This window comes from Pelecanus crispus, chromosome 13 (assembly GCF_030463565.1).
Source record: "Pelecanus crispus isolate bPelCri1 chromosome 13, bPelCri1.pri, whole genome shotgun sequence".
Lineage (NCBI taxonomy): Eukaryota > Metazoa > Chordata > Aves > Pelecaniformes > Pelecanidae > Pelecanus > Pelecanus crispus.
In genome coordinates, this window is record NC_134655.1 from 2,649,634 (window position 1) to 2,667,131 (window position 17,498).

The following is a 17,498-nucleotide window of genomic DNA, read 5'->3' on the forward strand; positions in this document are numbered from 1 at the left end:
TTGTTTGTCTCTCGCAAACTTTTTGCTCCATTTCATGTTACTGAATCTTTAGATTTGATATTTGAGCTATGCTATTAGTAATTTAAAATATTGAAATTCTGTGCTAATAAACACCATACCAAAGTGCCTGCGATGAATAATGATGCTGCTCAAACATCAAATTGTTAATTAACGATAAGCTAAAGTAGAAATCCTCTGATATTGTTTGAGTCCCTGCTTGGATGATCTAGCTTGCCTTTTCCCCTCTTACTGCCACTTGAGACTAATTTTACAAAAAGGTGCAGTTCTTTTGTGTGAATAAAAGAATTTTAAATTAATCCGAACACAAGACATTCTCAGATGACCAGCTGTGGAAAACAATAAATAAAACAGAAAGTGAGCTGTACATAGAGCAAATCCAGGTGACGAGGAAAATCATGACTAGAGTTGTCTAACATAGGGACAGGAAGAATATAAAATACATTTTCAAGCCCTGAGCTATATAAATACTCATCAGACTCAATTTACATTTTTGCTGCTCATAATGAGTAAAAGGTTGATTTAGCTCAGTATTGCCAGCTGAAACTGCAGCTGGGAGTATTTTTCTGTCTCCATCAAACAAGGGTTTTCCCTTCTGTGTTCCTGAGTGTAAATCATTGAGCTTTACTTCATTTCATGGTCCTGTGAATTGCTCATATGGTCTGTTCAAAGAAAAGATTGTTGCGTCATGACTTTTACATGGTCCAAACCAGTTTCTTTCCGCTCGCATTGAGAATAGAACGATGGATGCTTCATGTTGTTGTTATTGCTACCATAAAACAGGCCAGCTCACAGGATACAGCTTCAAATCCCTTTGTACGTGCTGAGACACAGTGCAGTGAGATGCTGCCAGTGAAATACGTATCGATAGACTGGTGATTGGGATGCATTGCGAGGTATTGGGTAAAGTCTGGTCTTAAGGCAAATAACAAAACGCTGAATTCCTGAAGCCAGAAATTTCAGGCGTCATAAAACCTTTCCTTCTTTAAAAAAAAAGATCTAATGAATTAAATATATTTTATGTGAAGGCCTTGTTTCTTTAAAACAGCATCTTGAACTTGGAATCTAACTAGTTTGGAAAAAGAAAAGTTAAATAGTTTTAGGTCACCTCCTTGCTCTTGATTAATACAGTCCATTTTTTTTGCAGATTTTAAACCATGCTGCTCTATTTGTCTCCTTCTCATTGTCATGTAGGAAACCTACAGAAAAATGAGAAGTACGCCATTGAGAAACTGACTACAAAATGCTGCTACAAGTATGTATTTTGCCCATATAATCACTTTCAGAAACAGTCAATATGCATTTAAAGAAAAATAATCTGAAAAAACCAGTGATTTTTTTTAAATCTCCCTTTAAAGAGACACTGTAAGGCTAAAGCTTGTGTATGAACAAATCTCTCCCCAAGCTGCTAAGAACACTTTCTAAACTGCAATTTAAAAGCTTTCAGTTATAACTTGTCACTATTTATGCTCTTCATTTACTTTTTGCCTTTATTTTCTAGTCTTGTGACTAAGCAAATCTGGTAAATTTTGCTTGCTCAGTATAGCTCACATCACTCTCCTCGTGCCTTGCTGTGGCTTATCACCTATGTTTGGGAATGCAGCCATCCCCAAGAGAAGTCACTTCTCTTAAAAGTAGGATTTAATTATTTTTATTAATAAAATTCGCATTTTAAGCCTCAACTATTTGACTGTGTCCCTTTCAAAAAGGAAATCATGTGGGACAATCTATTTTTTAAATCACAGTTTCTAAATTCTTGCCCCAAAGAGCAAATTCTGTGAGTTCCTTTGCTGAATAAGCATGGGATTTTTACGGAAGATGTAAAGACAAAATGAAAGAGCCTCTCACACAACCTGATTGCTGAATTTCGGTGATGCCCCTTATTACCAGCTTATTTTCTTGCCTTTTTTTCCAGGGCTGTGGAAAACAATTTCTGTTGGCTACATCAAAGTGTAGTGGCAGATTTCCCTTTGGAAGTCAGAGCCTGTTTCAAACGTCTCTTTAAGTCCTGCATATTTGGAGACTTGGGTCGGACAAGGTGGAGGCCTCTCCGTTTCTCTCCATTGCAGCTCCCAATCATCCTGCTGACCTCCTGGCAAAGCTGCTGGAAGGCTTCATGCACTCCCTCACAGTTCTCCCGGGCTGAGACTTCATAGTAAGTACCTCCCAGTTCACTGGCCAGCTGGAGTCCTTCTTTGGAGGACACCTGCCTGGCTCGCAGAAGGTCTCCTTTGTTCGCCATCAGAAGCAGGGGAATGTTAGCATTTGGGTGAATCTTGCGGATGTGCTGATGTAGGGGACGGATGACTCGGTAGCTCTCATAGTCTGTGATGGAGTAAACAAACACGAAGCCATCTGCCCAGTAGATTGAACGGTTTATCTGCTCTTGGCAGCATATGCTGTCAGTGTCATCCTGCCGTCAAAACCAAGAGGTGTGAGATTAGAAAACTGAGAATAGGGAGCAGACAGAGCAAACAGTCACACAGCCCTGTTAGCTACTCAGAGCTTTGTTTTAATGTGTGGCTGTTTCTCAATGTACAGGCAGAAACCTCTCTGACTGCCAGGGAATGTACCAGGGACAGGAGAAATTTCCACCGTGTCAGTAATATATTACGGGTCAGCAGTAATGTGGAGTACAGAGGAGTGAGAGCAAATTGGTTGAAAATAAGAGAAGAGCCAAAATACTGATATCAAAAAGTTTGTTCTGTATTCTGTTGTACTAAACCAGTGTGACAGAAACCCACGCTTTTATTGTGGATAAAATTGTGAGGGGCACAGTAAGAGCTTTATAAAATTCAGCAGGCTAGTCACAGCACCGCAAGTGAACGGTTGTCCCCCAAGGTGTTTTCTCAGGGCTTTTTCCAATTCTGTATTCAATGTCTCCGTGGACAGCGGTTCTCACTAACTCTATTTGGTGAAGCCTGACAGGTTTTTCTGCCATGTAGGTCTCCACATAGTCAAAGGCAAAGTTATTTGGAAAAAGCAATTTGTTACAAATAACCAATTACTGGAACTGAAAATGAGGTGAAATCTCATTACCCATTTGTAGAGCAGCAATGGGTTTATATTATTGTTTTGCTGGTCACACATTTGTTCAGTCCATCACCGCTCCTACTCAGCCAGCCATAACAATCACCAGCATTGGGAATATAAAACTGAATACAATACTGTGAGGTTTGAAAAGAGATCAGCTCACTTTTCAAGATGAAGCTATTTTCAGCTAATCCTCTACTCTTTGTTATCCGTGCTGGCACGTAACCCAACCAGATAGGGAGATCACTGCTGCAGTTATTGCCAGTACGCTCGATTTGTAAGAACTGACTTTCTTATCAATATTACAGGCTTTCTGGAACTTCGTAATTTCTTTCATATCCAACAAGGCACTAAGCATATTCAGTATTCAGCTCTTGATGAAGTTGGTAGGAATTAGAGGCTTTTGTGTATTTTAAGGGGAGTTCAACATCATGAATACAGAGCCCAAACTTCTATTATTATTGCTAAATTCTATTCAAGAAATCTTCATCAACTTCAGCAAGACCATTAGAACGTAAGTTCCATTATCTATTTATCTATAGAATATAATAATAATAGTAACAGAATTTGCGTGTGCTCAGCAATCTCCCAAAACAGATCACTTTTATTTAGGCACCTAAGTATGAAATATAAAGCCTAACTTCAAGAAGCAGAGGTGGAAAAGAATGAGTAAAACTGATCAGTTCTTTTATGGTAGATCAGACAGGAAAAAAAGGACTACCGACACGGCTCTTCTGTGAGAAGAAGGAAGCAGAATTTCTGAAGGCTCAGAGTATAAATTAGGCTTACAACTTTCCACAGTTCTGCTAACTAACTGCCCTTTGTAGATACTTCAATACTGCTCATCATACCTACTAGTTCTTTGCCCTTGCCAGCTCACAGTAACGCTAAATCCTGGTAGCAGTGAAATTGTTTAACAGATGCTCTTGGCGCTCCTCTCCCTCCCCAAAACCCTCAAACCCCAAAAACCCAACAGAGCTGCACATGGAACGGAGGGGGATCCTCACGAGCAGCCTTGTTTAAAAGGTTAATGAGAGTGAACTCAAGCCAGGCCAGGGCAGACTGTGGGAAGAAGGGCAATTTGCACTGTTGGTGTCTGGGTTGTATCCAATCTGTAGATAATTAGCCACCCTTCATGTCCTGCTAGCCTCTTTTCACCAGCAAACTCCTTTCACGGGGAAAAGGAACTAATTGCTCTGGCAAGCGTTTGAAAATGTTTTTGGAGAAGGTGTACATTCAGAGAGCCCTAATGAGCAGAAATTCTCAGTTACTCCAGCTAGGCCCACCCAGTAGTGAGAGGGATGGATAATCCCCATCGGAATGCTTTATTCAGGAAAATCAAAGGCTAATGGGCTACTTTTTAAATGGAAATCTCTGCTCCAGAATGAATTTTGAAACACACAGTCATTTGCCATGTATAGACCAAGCAGCAATGAATCACCTAACAAAACCAGTTATCTGTTTGCTTCTGTTTCTCTCTTAAACATTAACATTTCCAGTGTGGCTAGAATCCTGAGTGATTCCACATGACTTCCTCCTGAAACACTGTGCTTAGCCTGCGGAGCGCAAGAAACTCTCTTCCTTAAGGATTTTAACAGAAGAGCCAACCTATTCTCAGTCTCAACAAGTCCTGTTCAGGAACAGTCCCTTCAAATGATTTCAGATACATCAGTTCATGCAAACATAGATACAGGCTAAGATAAGCGTGTCTGTGCGAACTGTTGAAACAGTGCAGACCTTTGACTGGGACAACAAAACTGAAACTCCTTCCTAACTAAATTAAAATCGTTTCTGGCTAAGAAACCTCAGCTGTTGGCATTACTAAATTTTGTGGAGCTCTGGCTACAGTCACAGAACTTTAGGGCACAGCCTTAATTAAAACAGGGAAACCGGAAAATAAACATATATCTGGTGTGAAAGAGGGAATTAAATTCTTTCACTCCCTCCTTTCTCCATGGGATAGAACAGAGAGGGGATTCCCTTTGTTAAGCGTTTATCAGGCAGTCCCAATTGTGCCTAATCACCACCAACAGCTTCTCTTTGCATGTCCTCTCTAAGCAAGCTGGCATAGGGCCTTTGTGCTATTAAGTCCCACTTGAATATTTGGAGGACTTCCATAGCAGCTTTTGTTTGCTTTTTAGTGTCCAGAATAAATGGGGGGTCCTCTCCACTGCTCTGCGCGTCCCGGCAGCAGCTGGGAGCGTGGAACTTTGTCAAAGATTTCTGCTTAAATCTACATCCAGTCATCAGAGATAATGGAAATGGAAACTGAGGCTGTGGGAGCTTTGCTTATCCTGTTCTCTAAGCTCAGGATGGAACAGTTCCACAGCACAGAAATGAACCCATGCACACATGGGTCTGTGCAGACAAAACAAGATATATAAAGCTGTCCAGGGCTAGACTGAAAGAGGATGAGAGAAAGCGGGCTCAAGCTGCGCCAGGGGAGGTTTAGGTTGGAAATTAGGAAAAATTTCTTCACGGAAAGGGTGGTCAAGCATTGGAACAGGCTGCCTAGAGAGGTGGTGGAGTCCCCATCCCTGGAAGTGTTCAAAAAACGGGCAGAGGTGGCACTTGGGGACATGGTTTAGTCTGGTCTACCCTTGACTGGTTTAGTGTGGACTTGGTAGTGTAGGTTAATGGTTGGACTGGATGATCTTAAAGGTCTTTTCCAACCTAAACGATTCTATGATTCTAAGTGGTGTTCCCATCTAGACATGTATTTGGCCAAGTCAGAGCTTAGACTGAGGTTAAGGCCAAACCTAGAAGATTAGGTTTGATGGTGACAAGAGGATACCTAATTTTGTCACAAAAACTCAGCTGTTCTATAGGAATTATTATCCTCGTGAGATTTCCACCATTCATGGAAAACCACATTTCATTACATTTCCTGCTGCTTTGATGCTATTTTCAGCCTCTCGTTCTGCATGTGAAGCAGATCTTCAAAAAAAGACATCTTAATCTTAGATCCTGCTTGGAAAAATGTTTCTAGAAACAGGTTCCTAGTCAAATACTAAATCTAGTATATATAAAACACTGATAGAAAGAGGGGTGTAGATAAATGCTAACACCTTAAAAATAGGATAAAATAAGGATAAAATAAAATAAAATAAGGAAAGCACTGAAAAGCACCCTAGTTGGAAATGACGACTGCTGTGAGGCCTGTCCCCTTGGAAGGAAACACCTCTCTAGAGAAGAAAGATTCTGGGTGTGTCGAAAGGTCTAAGCTGAGCCAGCTGCACCTCTAGGCAGGTGAGTTTTCTGCCATGCAGGGTCAGAAACCACTTGACAGGAAATAAAGCAATCAAGGAGTTGGCAGGAGCGAGCCAGACTATGATTTTACTTCTGTTTAGGCTTGGGAGGCAGTAATGTGTTTGAAATAGATTTGGTTTCATTCTGACTTACTCTCAAAGGAGCCTGATTTAACCTCTTCAAGGGCTCATTTTGGTGGGGCTTAAGGTACCCCTGTTAGCTTTCACTTGGGTTTGAGCCCAGGTATACTTCTGCTAAATAGAGTTACTTACAGCTGGAAGTGCTGGCAACAAACAAGAGAGTAACTGAGCTGTAAAGCACCGCTGCACTGAGCAGATGTTTTACCTCCAATGAAACAAAGGGAGTATCCTGCACCTGTAGAGAGATCTGTTCCCCATCTATGGTGAATTTTCTTGAATACAAAGCACCTGGTGGAAAAGTAAGATCATTAGAGTCAGTGACTGTAACAAAGAAGAAAGCGTACATAAAGGCAAAATGGAACTGTTGAAAATCCAGATTTTTGAGGCTTAATGAGCTGCTTATAGAAAAGTGAATGGCACCAGAGTGGTTGTGTGGCTGTTTACTTACATAAAGTGGTTTTGTGTTTGCTGTGTGGTCAGATGTTGTGAGTGTATACCTAGGATGGTATCTGGGAAAGGTGGCACTTTGTATTGAATCAAATAGTCCAAGTGGGCGCATAAATCCCATTCAGGTTTTCAATCCATGTTGTTAACATTTTAAAATGTGGAGTGCATATATTTTTAATCTCAAACCAAGATATGCAGGTGTTGTCCGTAAAAGGAGCGAGCTGTTTCCTATTGCATTTTTCTGAAAGCTTTTAAAAAAGGAAAGTATTTGCGTTTTGGACACAGAGTAAGTGACTGTATACAAAACACGTAGATGCTCTTTGGGATTTGCGTGACCTTAGCAGTCAGAGTTTGGTTGGAATCCCCACAGACTGGACACTTTGAATCTGATTTCTGGTTAATCTGAATGACACATATTTAGGGCCAAGTGTTAGTTCAAAACATCTAGGACTGATCCAGCTCTAATAAGACCATCGCTATTCTGGGCTTGAACTTTATTTTCTTACTGGAGTGCGAGTTAAGTGACAATGAAAACTTAAGTTTTGATCTTACGAACTATCCACGGTTGTGATAAAGACAGCTTCAGAGATTGATGTCATCATCATTTTACTTTAGAACTTAATAGAAGCCCCATGGATATGTGAAGAAATGCTATATCCACAGCTGTTGTGTACAGCCTTTCAGGCTTGTCCAAATACAATTGTCACTGCTGCATCTAAAACTATGTACTTCATCTCAAATGTAGAGAAATCCCATCTATTGGAGAGTAAGGAATTCAGATTAACAGGGAGGTCAGTTAGTGACAATAATGCCATCACTTCTGAAAATCATCTTTGGTTCAAGGAAACAGGTGCGTTTATTCCAGTGGAAAAGAATCTGAGCTCATAGAAACATTTACAATATAAGGAAATTTAGTATGGTAAAGTTTGCTGCACCTGAATCCAACATTATCATATTATGTTTTAATACTGACTGTGAGGTGATGTAGCCCTTCTGGGATTTTTTTTCCCTTTTTTTTTTTTTTGAAAACACATCAGATTTTAAGCTGAAAAGATGTTACTGTTTTACGGGAAGATACTGCACCCCTGAATCAAGACCAGGCAACGTATTATTTGGACTCTGTAATGCATTGCAGAAAAAAGAGCAGGTACTTCAAGATACTGACTGTGCTCTGCCTTATACCCAACTGAAGGAGAAGCATGGTTGAACGATCACAAACACACTGCCACCTGTTTCTTATTTCTGGCATATTTGTTTCTTCTACAGCACGGCTGTTGGGCTGGTAGCTTAATGAGAAAAGCATGTGGTTCTCAGCAATGTCTCTGGCAGCAATCCATTGCAAATCTCAGAAGTCTTAACTTGATGTACAGTCTCCCATAGAAGAGAGGAAGGAAAAGAAAGAGAAATAGTGCAGCCAACCATCAAGGTTACTTAGGGTCAGTGAGAGGGGGCTGTAAGGAGGAGTTTTCAGGTTGTATTTCACCAGACAGGCAGAGATCAAAGGTGTCTTGTACTGCCATCTCCTTTCCTAGCTCATCATTCCAAATTCAGCATGCATCTCCAAAGTGAAGCAATCACGGCTTTGAATCCTGTCCTCCTTCACCCAAAAACTGTGAGATGGCCTGCATGTGTGATGTGCTAGTAGGTATGAGCACGGTGTGCGTAGATCCTTTGTACAGCACTGGCCAATACACTTTCTCAGAACAGAGGCTGTGAATTTAAAATTCACATCAACACATCCTCTGAGGTGTCAGGATTAAACAAGAAATGAAGTAGAAGCAGTTTGCACGGTCGCTTTGCTTATCTTATGGAAAGAAGACTTCAATTTGGAAGTCTCCCTTGTCATAAAAGCCACTGAAAAAAGGGAGTATACAGGAAAAGTTCTGAACTGACTTTTACGCACTTTGGAATTCCTCTGGCTTCCCTGGGGTTGCAGAGAGAGCAGCGTTGGGTTTCTGCGGTTTAGTCGATATGCAAGTTGTTCCTGCAGTCTGCATTTTAGTATAGGTATGTCCCCAAGCAAACCTTTTACTCTGATCCTTTTCCATCAAGTTGGAAAAAAAATAGCTAAAAGGATCATAAATAATGAGCCTTTGATTTATTGCTTTCATAGCTTGAGGCTATTAACCGAAAATATGCACCTTATGGACATCTAACACTGCTTGGCTTTCCTGTAATATGCACCAGTCACAAAATAGAGCAGATTTCTTTTCAAGCTATCTGCAGTACTGCAGTAGAAAGCAGACTCACCAGTATTGGCTTCATAGTCTCCAATAAATCTCTTTGTGAGAAAGCGCACAACCAGGGCTGTAAAACAATGAAAAAAATATGGGTCTTTAATGTGAACCAAAATCAATCTTTGCAGAACATGTGTAATATCTTACTGGAAGAGTTGGTATAATATGAAACCAAGTTAATCTTTGAATTGCTCACATATTATTCTGCAAATGCTTCTCTCAATGCTCACAGAAAAAGACTGGGGCCAGGCTGTGATACCTAATGCAGAGTTTTTCGCAACTTGTGTTGGAAATTACCCCTTCGATTCAGCACGGCTATTCAGTGTAGGATACGGAGGTTTGTTTGTTGTGATTGCAGGTATAACAATCTGACCTCTGGTTTGAAATAATTTAGAAAAAAGAGTAACAAGCCAGTAAGCTGCAACTAATCCAGATACCACATTTAAGACCTCTCTGTCATATAAGAAGTGAGGCTGATGGGTGTAATGGTTCTTCCCAGCCTTAAAAATCCTCAGTCCTCCTCATGAAACCCATTAGTGATAATCTAAGCACGTCCAGCAAACAAACTGCATGTGCTCTGCACGCATGGGTCATGCTGCAGCGCCCTGGGCTGCCTTATTCACCTTAACCCGCGGTGCTTTCTTACACTGTTGGATTAGAACATTTTCCTTTTTCTTGATCACTTTATAACACTTAAAATCCCGTTGTGGCAACAGTAACTTACATTCCTGCAGTGCTTTCATCTCAGCAGATTCCTAATCATTTGCAAAACCACTTAGTTAATAGCTAAATAAAAGGGTTCATTCTGCAAAGAACTCTATCATCGATTTCATTTAAAATAATAATTTTTCTCACAGTGGATACTGGGTCACTTCCTCAGTACCCTTAAATGAAATTGACTCTGCAGCTATCTTCAACAAACTACTTAAAAATAATATGAAAACGTGGCTGCTTCACATCCAAAACAATCACACATTTTACTGAGTCCTGTGGAACCTCAGATGTAGTAAAACAGGTCTGGCCTTAATAATTTCTGAAATCATGAACCATATATTCGAAAGCAATAATGCTCGCTTTACCCTCTTTCCTTCTCTCCTTTGGAGAATAATACAGGAAGACACGTCTTGTGCGCTGTTATTTGTCTGTAGAGCATAAAACATTTGCAACAGGAGAATAAAAACCACTAGCCCGATTTCTGGGGTGTGGAAATTTAGACACGGTTAAATAATTTGCACGAGACCAGGTAGAATCATTTGTGAGTACAGAGCTCCCAACACGGTGTCCTCTCCTCTCAGCTGCCACCTCACGTTGGCTGCTCACACAGACCTACAGCAAATCTGCCTCACAAATTATTCAGTGCATTTCCCCCCCCCCCCCCCCGCCAAAAAAAAAAAAAAAGTAACTTAAAATGTTCAAGCTGCAACAGTTAAGCGTTTTCACAGCCTTGGGTCTATCTGAGCTGCAAATTAGCTGGTAAGCGCAGCAGCAAGAAAAAGCATGGAACTGCACCTGTGGACTTACCTGTCTTGCCAACGCTACTGCCACCCAGTACCACCAGCTTGATGATTTTGTTGGGCACGCAGTCTAATACAGGATACTCTGGTATGGGGAGCAGGAGAAAGTTAGTAGAATACTGTGACATAGTATCCTGAGAGATGAGACGCATGCCAGAAATGAGAGCTGTTCAACTCCAGTAGGAGTTGGGGGAGAAAAGAAGGAAAACAGCTTCTCGGCGTCTGTTCTTGGCTGTATATCCCTGGATAGAGAAGCCTTCTCATTTCATTTAAGTAGCTTTCCTGAGGAATGTTAGAGCGACCGGCCTCCTCATCCCGATGCCTCTGCTCAGACAGCAACTTTGGAAAGCAAAAGGGAACTTTTTGATCAGCCCCCGTGAAAACTGACTCCTCCATTCCGCAGCCAATCACAAGTGAAACCATGACATTCCTCCAGCCGGGCACCAGCGTGTGCCTCCATCACCACGCTCCCTCGCTCGCTCCCCGCTTCATCTCCCCGCCGCCTCTTTTATGTGCCGTCCCTTGGCTCTTCGCTAAAACGAGATCCTTCTGTTTCACGGTCATCACAGTAGCGTTTTCAGCGAGGTACAGTCGTCGTCCCCCATGCTCTGCTCCAATTCCACTTTGAATAATCCCGTTCTGCCTGTCTAGTTTCTTTGCGTTTTCAGTTGGCTCCAACTCCGCGCTCCGTTGTTCTCCCTGTCCTACTGTGTCCTGCGGTTGGGCCCCTTCGGAGTGCCGAAGCTGATGGGACACTCCTCTTCAGGAAAACAAACACTTTCCCCCCCCCCCCCCCAGCTTTCGGGCAGCTGTGGGTTATTCCAAAATACTAGCTCACATATGTATCCTCCAGGATACGTTTGATCCGCTGGTTTATACACGTTGTTAGTCTCAATGGCCCACTAGAACGTGGGTTAGCATTGGGTTGGGACACTGCAGTTTCTCCAAACGTGGAAAAGTGAATTAAGGGCTGGCGACAGACTTAGGAAGGCTGAGGAAGGACTCAGTATCCTTTAGTGGGGCAAGCCAGACAGAGGGAATGAAGAAAGACTGACTTCCATAGGAAAACCCAGCGTAGTTTTAAGACAGCTGGCAGCTGCAGGGTCTGTAGGGATGACAGCATGTAACCGTACACTAGCTACAATCAGCTCTCAGTTATCAAGGATAATGGGGAGGGAAGAAAAAGGGAAGAGCAGTGGAGAGGGAGTGACCCAGATAAAGCAAAACTGCAAATAATATAAAACAGATGTAAATGAAACTACAGAAAATATAGCTAAAGCATTCATCTTTGAAGAACTTCTGAGAAGAGGTCTGCAAGGGGCAGGAGCAGCTTTAGGCAGCAGTGGGAAGAGGCGAGCCTGGCGCAGGCAGCATGCTTCTGAGACGTGCACTCGGTCACGCTGCGTGGGAGACAGGGATATTAAGGGAAAGCGGCACCGCAGCTAATCCTCCCGCAGCTCATGGGGACCTGAGGATGCAGATTTTTCCTGTCTTCTGTACGCTCCTAGCAGGCAGAAGGTAGGCATGGTTCGTTACGTCGAGGCTGCAGCCACCTCAAAGACTTTTTTCTGCCCAGCTGCTTTCAAGCCACTGCTTTCAATCACAGCATACACACGAGTGTTCCCCAGCAGGTTTTAGAGGCCAGGGGTACAGTTGCGAGCTAGCACAAGAGGATGGGAAATCAGGCCAGGTCTCTAGATTACTATCCCTTCCCAAAGCACTGGGGGCCCGGTTGTCAAATGATCTCGATTTCCACACCAGCATCACTGAGAATGTGCTGAGTGTGAACTGGCTTTAGAAAAATCCAGCTTTGGTGCAGAGCAGCCCAGTGAAATAAGCACAAGATTCAGAAGATTTATGGATGTGTCACTTTTCTAAGGCTCTGTTTCCCCTCTGAAAACTACTTCTGAAGCAGTATTTGTGCAGAGTTGCTGTGTAAGCACCAAGTGTTATTACTTTGACCATCATGACAGTCAGCTGATGAAGAGGTGGAACAAAATGTCTGGAGGGCTACCCAGCTCATGGTACTGGGAGGGAGATGCCAGATCATACGTCTTTTGGGACATGGCTCCTATGGGAATGGTTTTCAAATCTGCCAGCATAAATTGGCTTCCAGATTTTTGCAAACACCCAAACACTGAAAAATATTTTCCAGGAAATTTCATTACCAGCGTGCTTTAATCTCACACAAGTTTTGTAAGAACAGGCAAAATGAGAGGAGGAATAGGAAAATGCTCAAAATCTTGTGGTCAATTAACAGGGTACTTTGAAATGTGTTATTGAGCTGGACCCATTATAAATTTGGGGATTAGCTAGCAGCGGTATGTAACTGTCTGCCTCTTTAAGTGTAGGATGTTGGAACCTTTGTTACCGTTTGCTATTAAAAGCATATGTTAGTGAGTAATAGAAAAGTATTCATCACAATAGTCCTCCTATAAAAACAAACAGTAATATATCTATCAGTTTCTAGGTGGCCAGAAGAGTTTCAGCCCAGGAAAAAAAGCCAGGTAAGTTAAGCAAGATCATGGAGAATATTCTATATGAGCAAAGACATTCCTAGAAGAATACGGATCTGCTGGCTTGCTCCAAAAGAGAGGCAACACAATCAACAGCAACAAAAATTAAAGTCCTTTTGGGTAACCAAATGTGCCAGTGCTGAGGAACTCCAGAAGGATGTCGCAAAAGCGAGCGAGTACACATAAAGTCAGCAGGTGAGCTTTAGTCTAGATAAATGTAAGGCAATGCATCTAGAGAAAGAATATAAACTATGCTTAAATGATGCTGAACTTGGACATGGCACTCATAAATTAGGAAAGAGACCTTGGCGTCATCACTGGCAGTTCACACACGTCAGCTCAGTGTGCAACACCAGCAAAAAAATCCAACAAAATGTTGGTTATCCTCAGGAGGGTCACGGAGCAGGAGACATAGGGTAGCATTTTGCTGCTTACATAAACCCTTGGAGCATCCCCATCGCCAGTGCGGCGTGCAGTTCTCTGCATCTCAAAAAAATAGCGGGGTCTGCGAAAGCACAGAGCAGGGCACCAAAAATGATCACAGGCGTGGAGCAGCTGCTGTACGAGGAGAGACTGGAAAAGCTGTTTACCATGTGCTTGTGCGGGTGCTGGTGCTGACACAGGAGAGGAGATGCGTGGGGGCAGGAATGAAAGAGCAGTGGTGGAGGAAATGTTCAACTGCTTCTTTTGGCAGCTGTGATGGCTTCTGGTTGCTTAAAACAAATGCGAAAGCAGTTTTAGACTGCATCTTGGAAGCAGACCAATCAATTTCTAGTTCCTTTGCTAATATGGTTCAATCTAAATTTCTTACACACTAGCCCAGGCTTCTTGTGCTTCTAACCAAAGCTCGTTTCCACTGTGTGCAGAAATCCCTGTCCAGAGAGAATGGGGTTTAGTAATAATAAAAAAAGCAGCATATTCTCCAAAAGTTTTAAATCTATACTCAAGCTCCTCCACCCCACCCTCCCCCCCATCGTAACTTTTAGGCTCTAATTCTGAAAGAATTCGAGTAAGATATAGAGTCAAAGCTAGAGGTTTTAAAATCTGATCCTTATCTGATTTTCTGGATTGTCAGAATAGTCTTTTCACTGAGTGAAACCATGCAGAAGGATTCACACTATTTGAGATTGTATAACCCTTGGCATGTAGAATAAGAATTGTTTTTAGAAGAGATTTTCATTGTTTGTGCACAATGGACTTATATTTAGCTAAGAAAACCATGCTTTAAATTCAAATTCTCTTGGAAAAACAATAGCTTAAATTAGAGGGAGAATGTTTGCAAAACGCAGAGCAACTTTGAAAACATTTGGATGATTCTGGAGATTTCACTAACCACTCCTTGGGTTGCTCCATGCAAAGATACGTGCCTTTGCATGCTGCACAGGGATTATGTTGTTTCCACACCAAATTTTTTACAGATTTATTTATTGGTCTATGTTGCTTTTGGCTATGGTTTTTGTAAGATTTGTATTTTTATTGTTGTTGGCACTCCTACACATCTTCAGAGATGAAGCATTCTAAAAATAAAAATATTTGCCATTACCATAGTGCTTTTCATATGAGGACGTCAAATTGGTTTTAAAACTGGATATAATTATTCCTCATACATTTTACAGGAGGAGTAAGGGATGAGTACAGCCGGAGCGATCTTGCTAAGATCCCAGCATGTTGGGGAAATGGCAATTGTTGTCATTCTTTCCCCTTCTGCCTAGCAGTGGCAAAAATGATCTTTCTTCTAAAAGTCTATTTATAATGGTTACATTTGCCTCCAGGAGATCTCAGGTGGTTTGGTACGGTATATTGACGTTATGGTGACGGCGCTGGAGAAGGAACGGCTCATTTCTGAGCAGAAATGCTAAATGCGGTGCTGGGGAAATGCCGGTTGCTTTGACAGATGCTGCGATAAAACTCGATGCTGTGATAAAACTCGTAGCTGGTGGCTCGTGTACACATCCCCCGCTCCTGAATGTATTCCAAACAGCAAGAGATTGATCTTTGCGGCTTTGTCTGACCGTCTTTGTTCTTTGTTGCAAACTTGGGGCCCAAAGGCCAGTTCTCACATTGCACTAAACAAAAGTAGTGCTTTAACCACCTTTTTGCTCCCAGTAACTAAATACCCTCATAGTTGGGAAAGGCAAATAAAAAGCATCGTTGCAGGAGGTAAGAAAGGAGCAGAACGGAATGTGATGTGCACGAGGAACCGGCCTTTCCCTGCGTGCTTGGGATTTCACCTCGTGCAGAGCCTGATCATGGGTAAAATGAGTTAAAAATTTGGCCGTGTGGTTCAGCAGTAACCTCAGAAGATGTTGTCTGGGGACAAGACTGCCATTTTAGCATCATAATTGTACCCAGCACAAAACTGTTCTGATCCTGAGGCCAAAGGGGAAGGAAGTGTCCTCAGATGCTATTGCGACAGCTGTGATAAATCATAGTTGATTCTATTTTGGGATGTAAGGGAGGCGATCATGTCAATATATAGTGAAATTTGGTTAAACTCTGTACAGATTCCACTATTTCTGTATTTCCTGTCCCTATTTTTGTTGCATTGCTGTTCATGGAAACCCTGTAAGGAGCACATGTCCTTTTTCACTATTAGCATATTTTGTAAGGAGTGGGTGGTTTTTTTTTTTTTTTTTTAGGTTGTGGAATACTCTCCCTCAGGAGCCTGTAGTAGATGACATGGAAAGTACAGTGTGTGTAAGAGAACATCGCTGCAGGCGAGCGACTCAAATAGAATGGAAACATCTTGGCCTCAGAAAAAAAGTTTGTGCTTTGGAAACTGAACCGTCCTCTCTTCCCTGTGGATATTCCCACAAGGTCAGGGCCGGAGTAAGGGGCGGCGTGCGGTAAGAGCACCATCACCGCCGACGGCGCGCTTCACGCGCAGCGTGAACAGCCGGCTTCCAGCCCTCGTCAGCGCTTTTCAACGGAGCTCAATTTATAGTTAATATGGAATACGAGCCAGGCTCATTCCAGGCTTGACACAATTCCGTAGATCTTAATCAGCCGGATGACAAACATTTCTACCCATCCCTGCCTTCACGAGGGATGTTTTCCTCTGATACGTATCTGCCTTTGCTATGCGCTGCGTGAAGTGCCGTATGGCGCCTCGGCGACATTTCTCACTCCTTTTCCTCCTGGGTTTACAATAGACGCTGTTGTCATTCGCAGCGCTGTGCTCTGAAAGAGCCCTTTTTGTGATTTTGCTGGAGCGGGGACGCGTGGTGCAGAGCGGCAAAGGATCGCGTGGTGCAAAACCACCGCCCGACTCCGCCATCGCACCGCACGTGGCCGTAAAAACCCGTCTGTGGGTGCTCGCAACCACTGAAAAAAGGAGTCCTGGGCGACGCGGAGTTTCAGCATGCCCCTTGGAGGCGTTTCGGTGCTCCGGGGTGGCCGTGGCTCCCCTCGCTGGGGCCTTGGCCACGTCCTCCAGCTCCATCCCGGCGAGGACGGTGCCTTCCCCCGGTTTTGCCGGTGCCACACGCAGCGCCCAGCCCTGCGCTGACCCTGCGGGAGGCCTCGCCGTGCACGAAGCGAGGTCTGCCCGCCCTCCCGGCCCCCGCAGCGAAGGGGCCCGGCAGGCTCCGTCTGCCCGCGGTCGCGGAGGGCAGAGCGGGGAAGGAGGCGGGCGGCGGCGCGGGGGACGGGAAGGGCGGCGGAACCCTCGAGGGGCGCGGCGCGGCGCGCAGCCGGCGCCGTTTGGGCGCCGCACCGCCGGGCGCCCGGCCCCATTTGGCGGTTGCGCCACCTGCGGCTCCGGCTGCCGCTGTCAGTTGGGCGGCTGCGTCCCAACATGGCGCCGGCGGCAGCGGGGGCGGCCGCGGGGCGCGGGGCCGCGTCGGGCGGATGGAAATACTGATGACGGTCCGGAGACTCGCCTCCATCTGTACCATGGTGAGAGCCGCGGCCGGCCGGGAGCCGCCGGTGCCGGGGCGGGGGGCGGCCGGCGAGGGGCCCCGCTGCCGGGCCCCCGCGCTGAGGGGCTGAGGAGGGCCCCGCCGCGGCCGGGCGCCGTAGGAATTAGTAAAAGTAATTAAACCCCAGGGGTTCTAGGAGGCACCGCCGCCCGTCCGCGTAGGGGGGTGGCTGTGGGAGGTGGCGGGGCGCCCCGCTGCCCGCACCCCCTCGGGAGGGCACGGCCGGGCCGCGGGCGGGAGCCGGGCGGCCGCAGCGGGAGGGGCTGTGCCGGGGAAGGGGCAGGGAGAAGCGGCCGTCGCTGGAGCCGGGCTGAGCCGGGGGCCTGGCTGCTCAGCGCCGCTATTTTGACGGGGTTTGGGGTAATGAGGCCCTAATCCCGGCTGGGGAAGGGTGGCCGGGGAGCGCAGAGCTCTCTGCAGGAAT

At 44.4% G+C, this 17,498-nt stretch overlaps 2 protein-coding genes across 2 annotated transcripts in view; one reads left to right on the plus strand and one right to left on the minus strand.

Moving 5' to 3' along the window:
- Positions 1 to 1,963: 1,963 nt before the first annotated feature.
- On the minus strand, positions 1,964 to 10,790 carry LOC104026234 (ras-like protein family member 11A-like). The gene is made up of 4 exons (XM_009482789.2): positions 10,646 to 10,790; positions 9,138 to 9,194; positions 6,646 to 6,728; positions 1,964 to 2,431 (listed from the first exon to the last, which is right to left on the minus strand). Exons 1-4 carry the CDS (start codon positions 10,788 to 10,790, stop codon positions 1,964 to 1,966), a joined length of 753 nt encoding a protein of 250 aa, XP_009481064.1.
- A 6,214-nt stretch (positions 10,791 to 17,004) lies between these two features.
- Positions 17,005 to 17,498, plus strand: part of LOC104036705 (ubiquitin carboxyl-terminal hydrolase 12) — a 31,917-nt gene continuing 31,423 nt past the window's right edge. Inside the window, exon 1 of the mRNA XM_075720380.1 lies at positions 17,005 to 17,051. Coding sequence (XP_075576495.1) covers positions 17,016 to 17,051 — 36 coding nt within the window. The 5' untranslated portion in view covers positions 17,005 to 17,015. The remainder of the gene's footprint in view (positions 17,052 to 17,498) is intronic.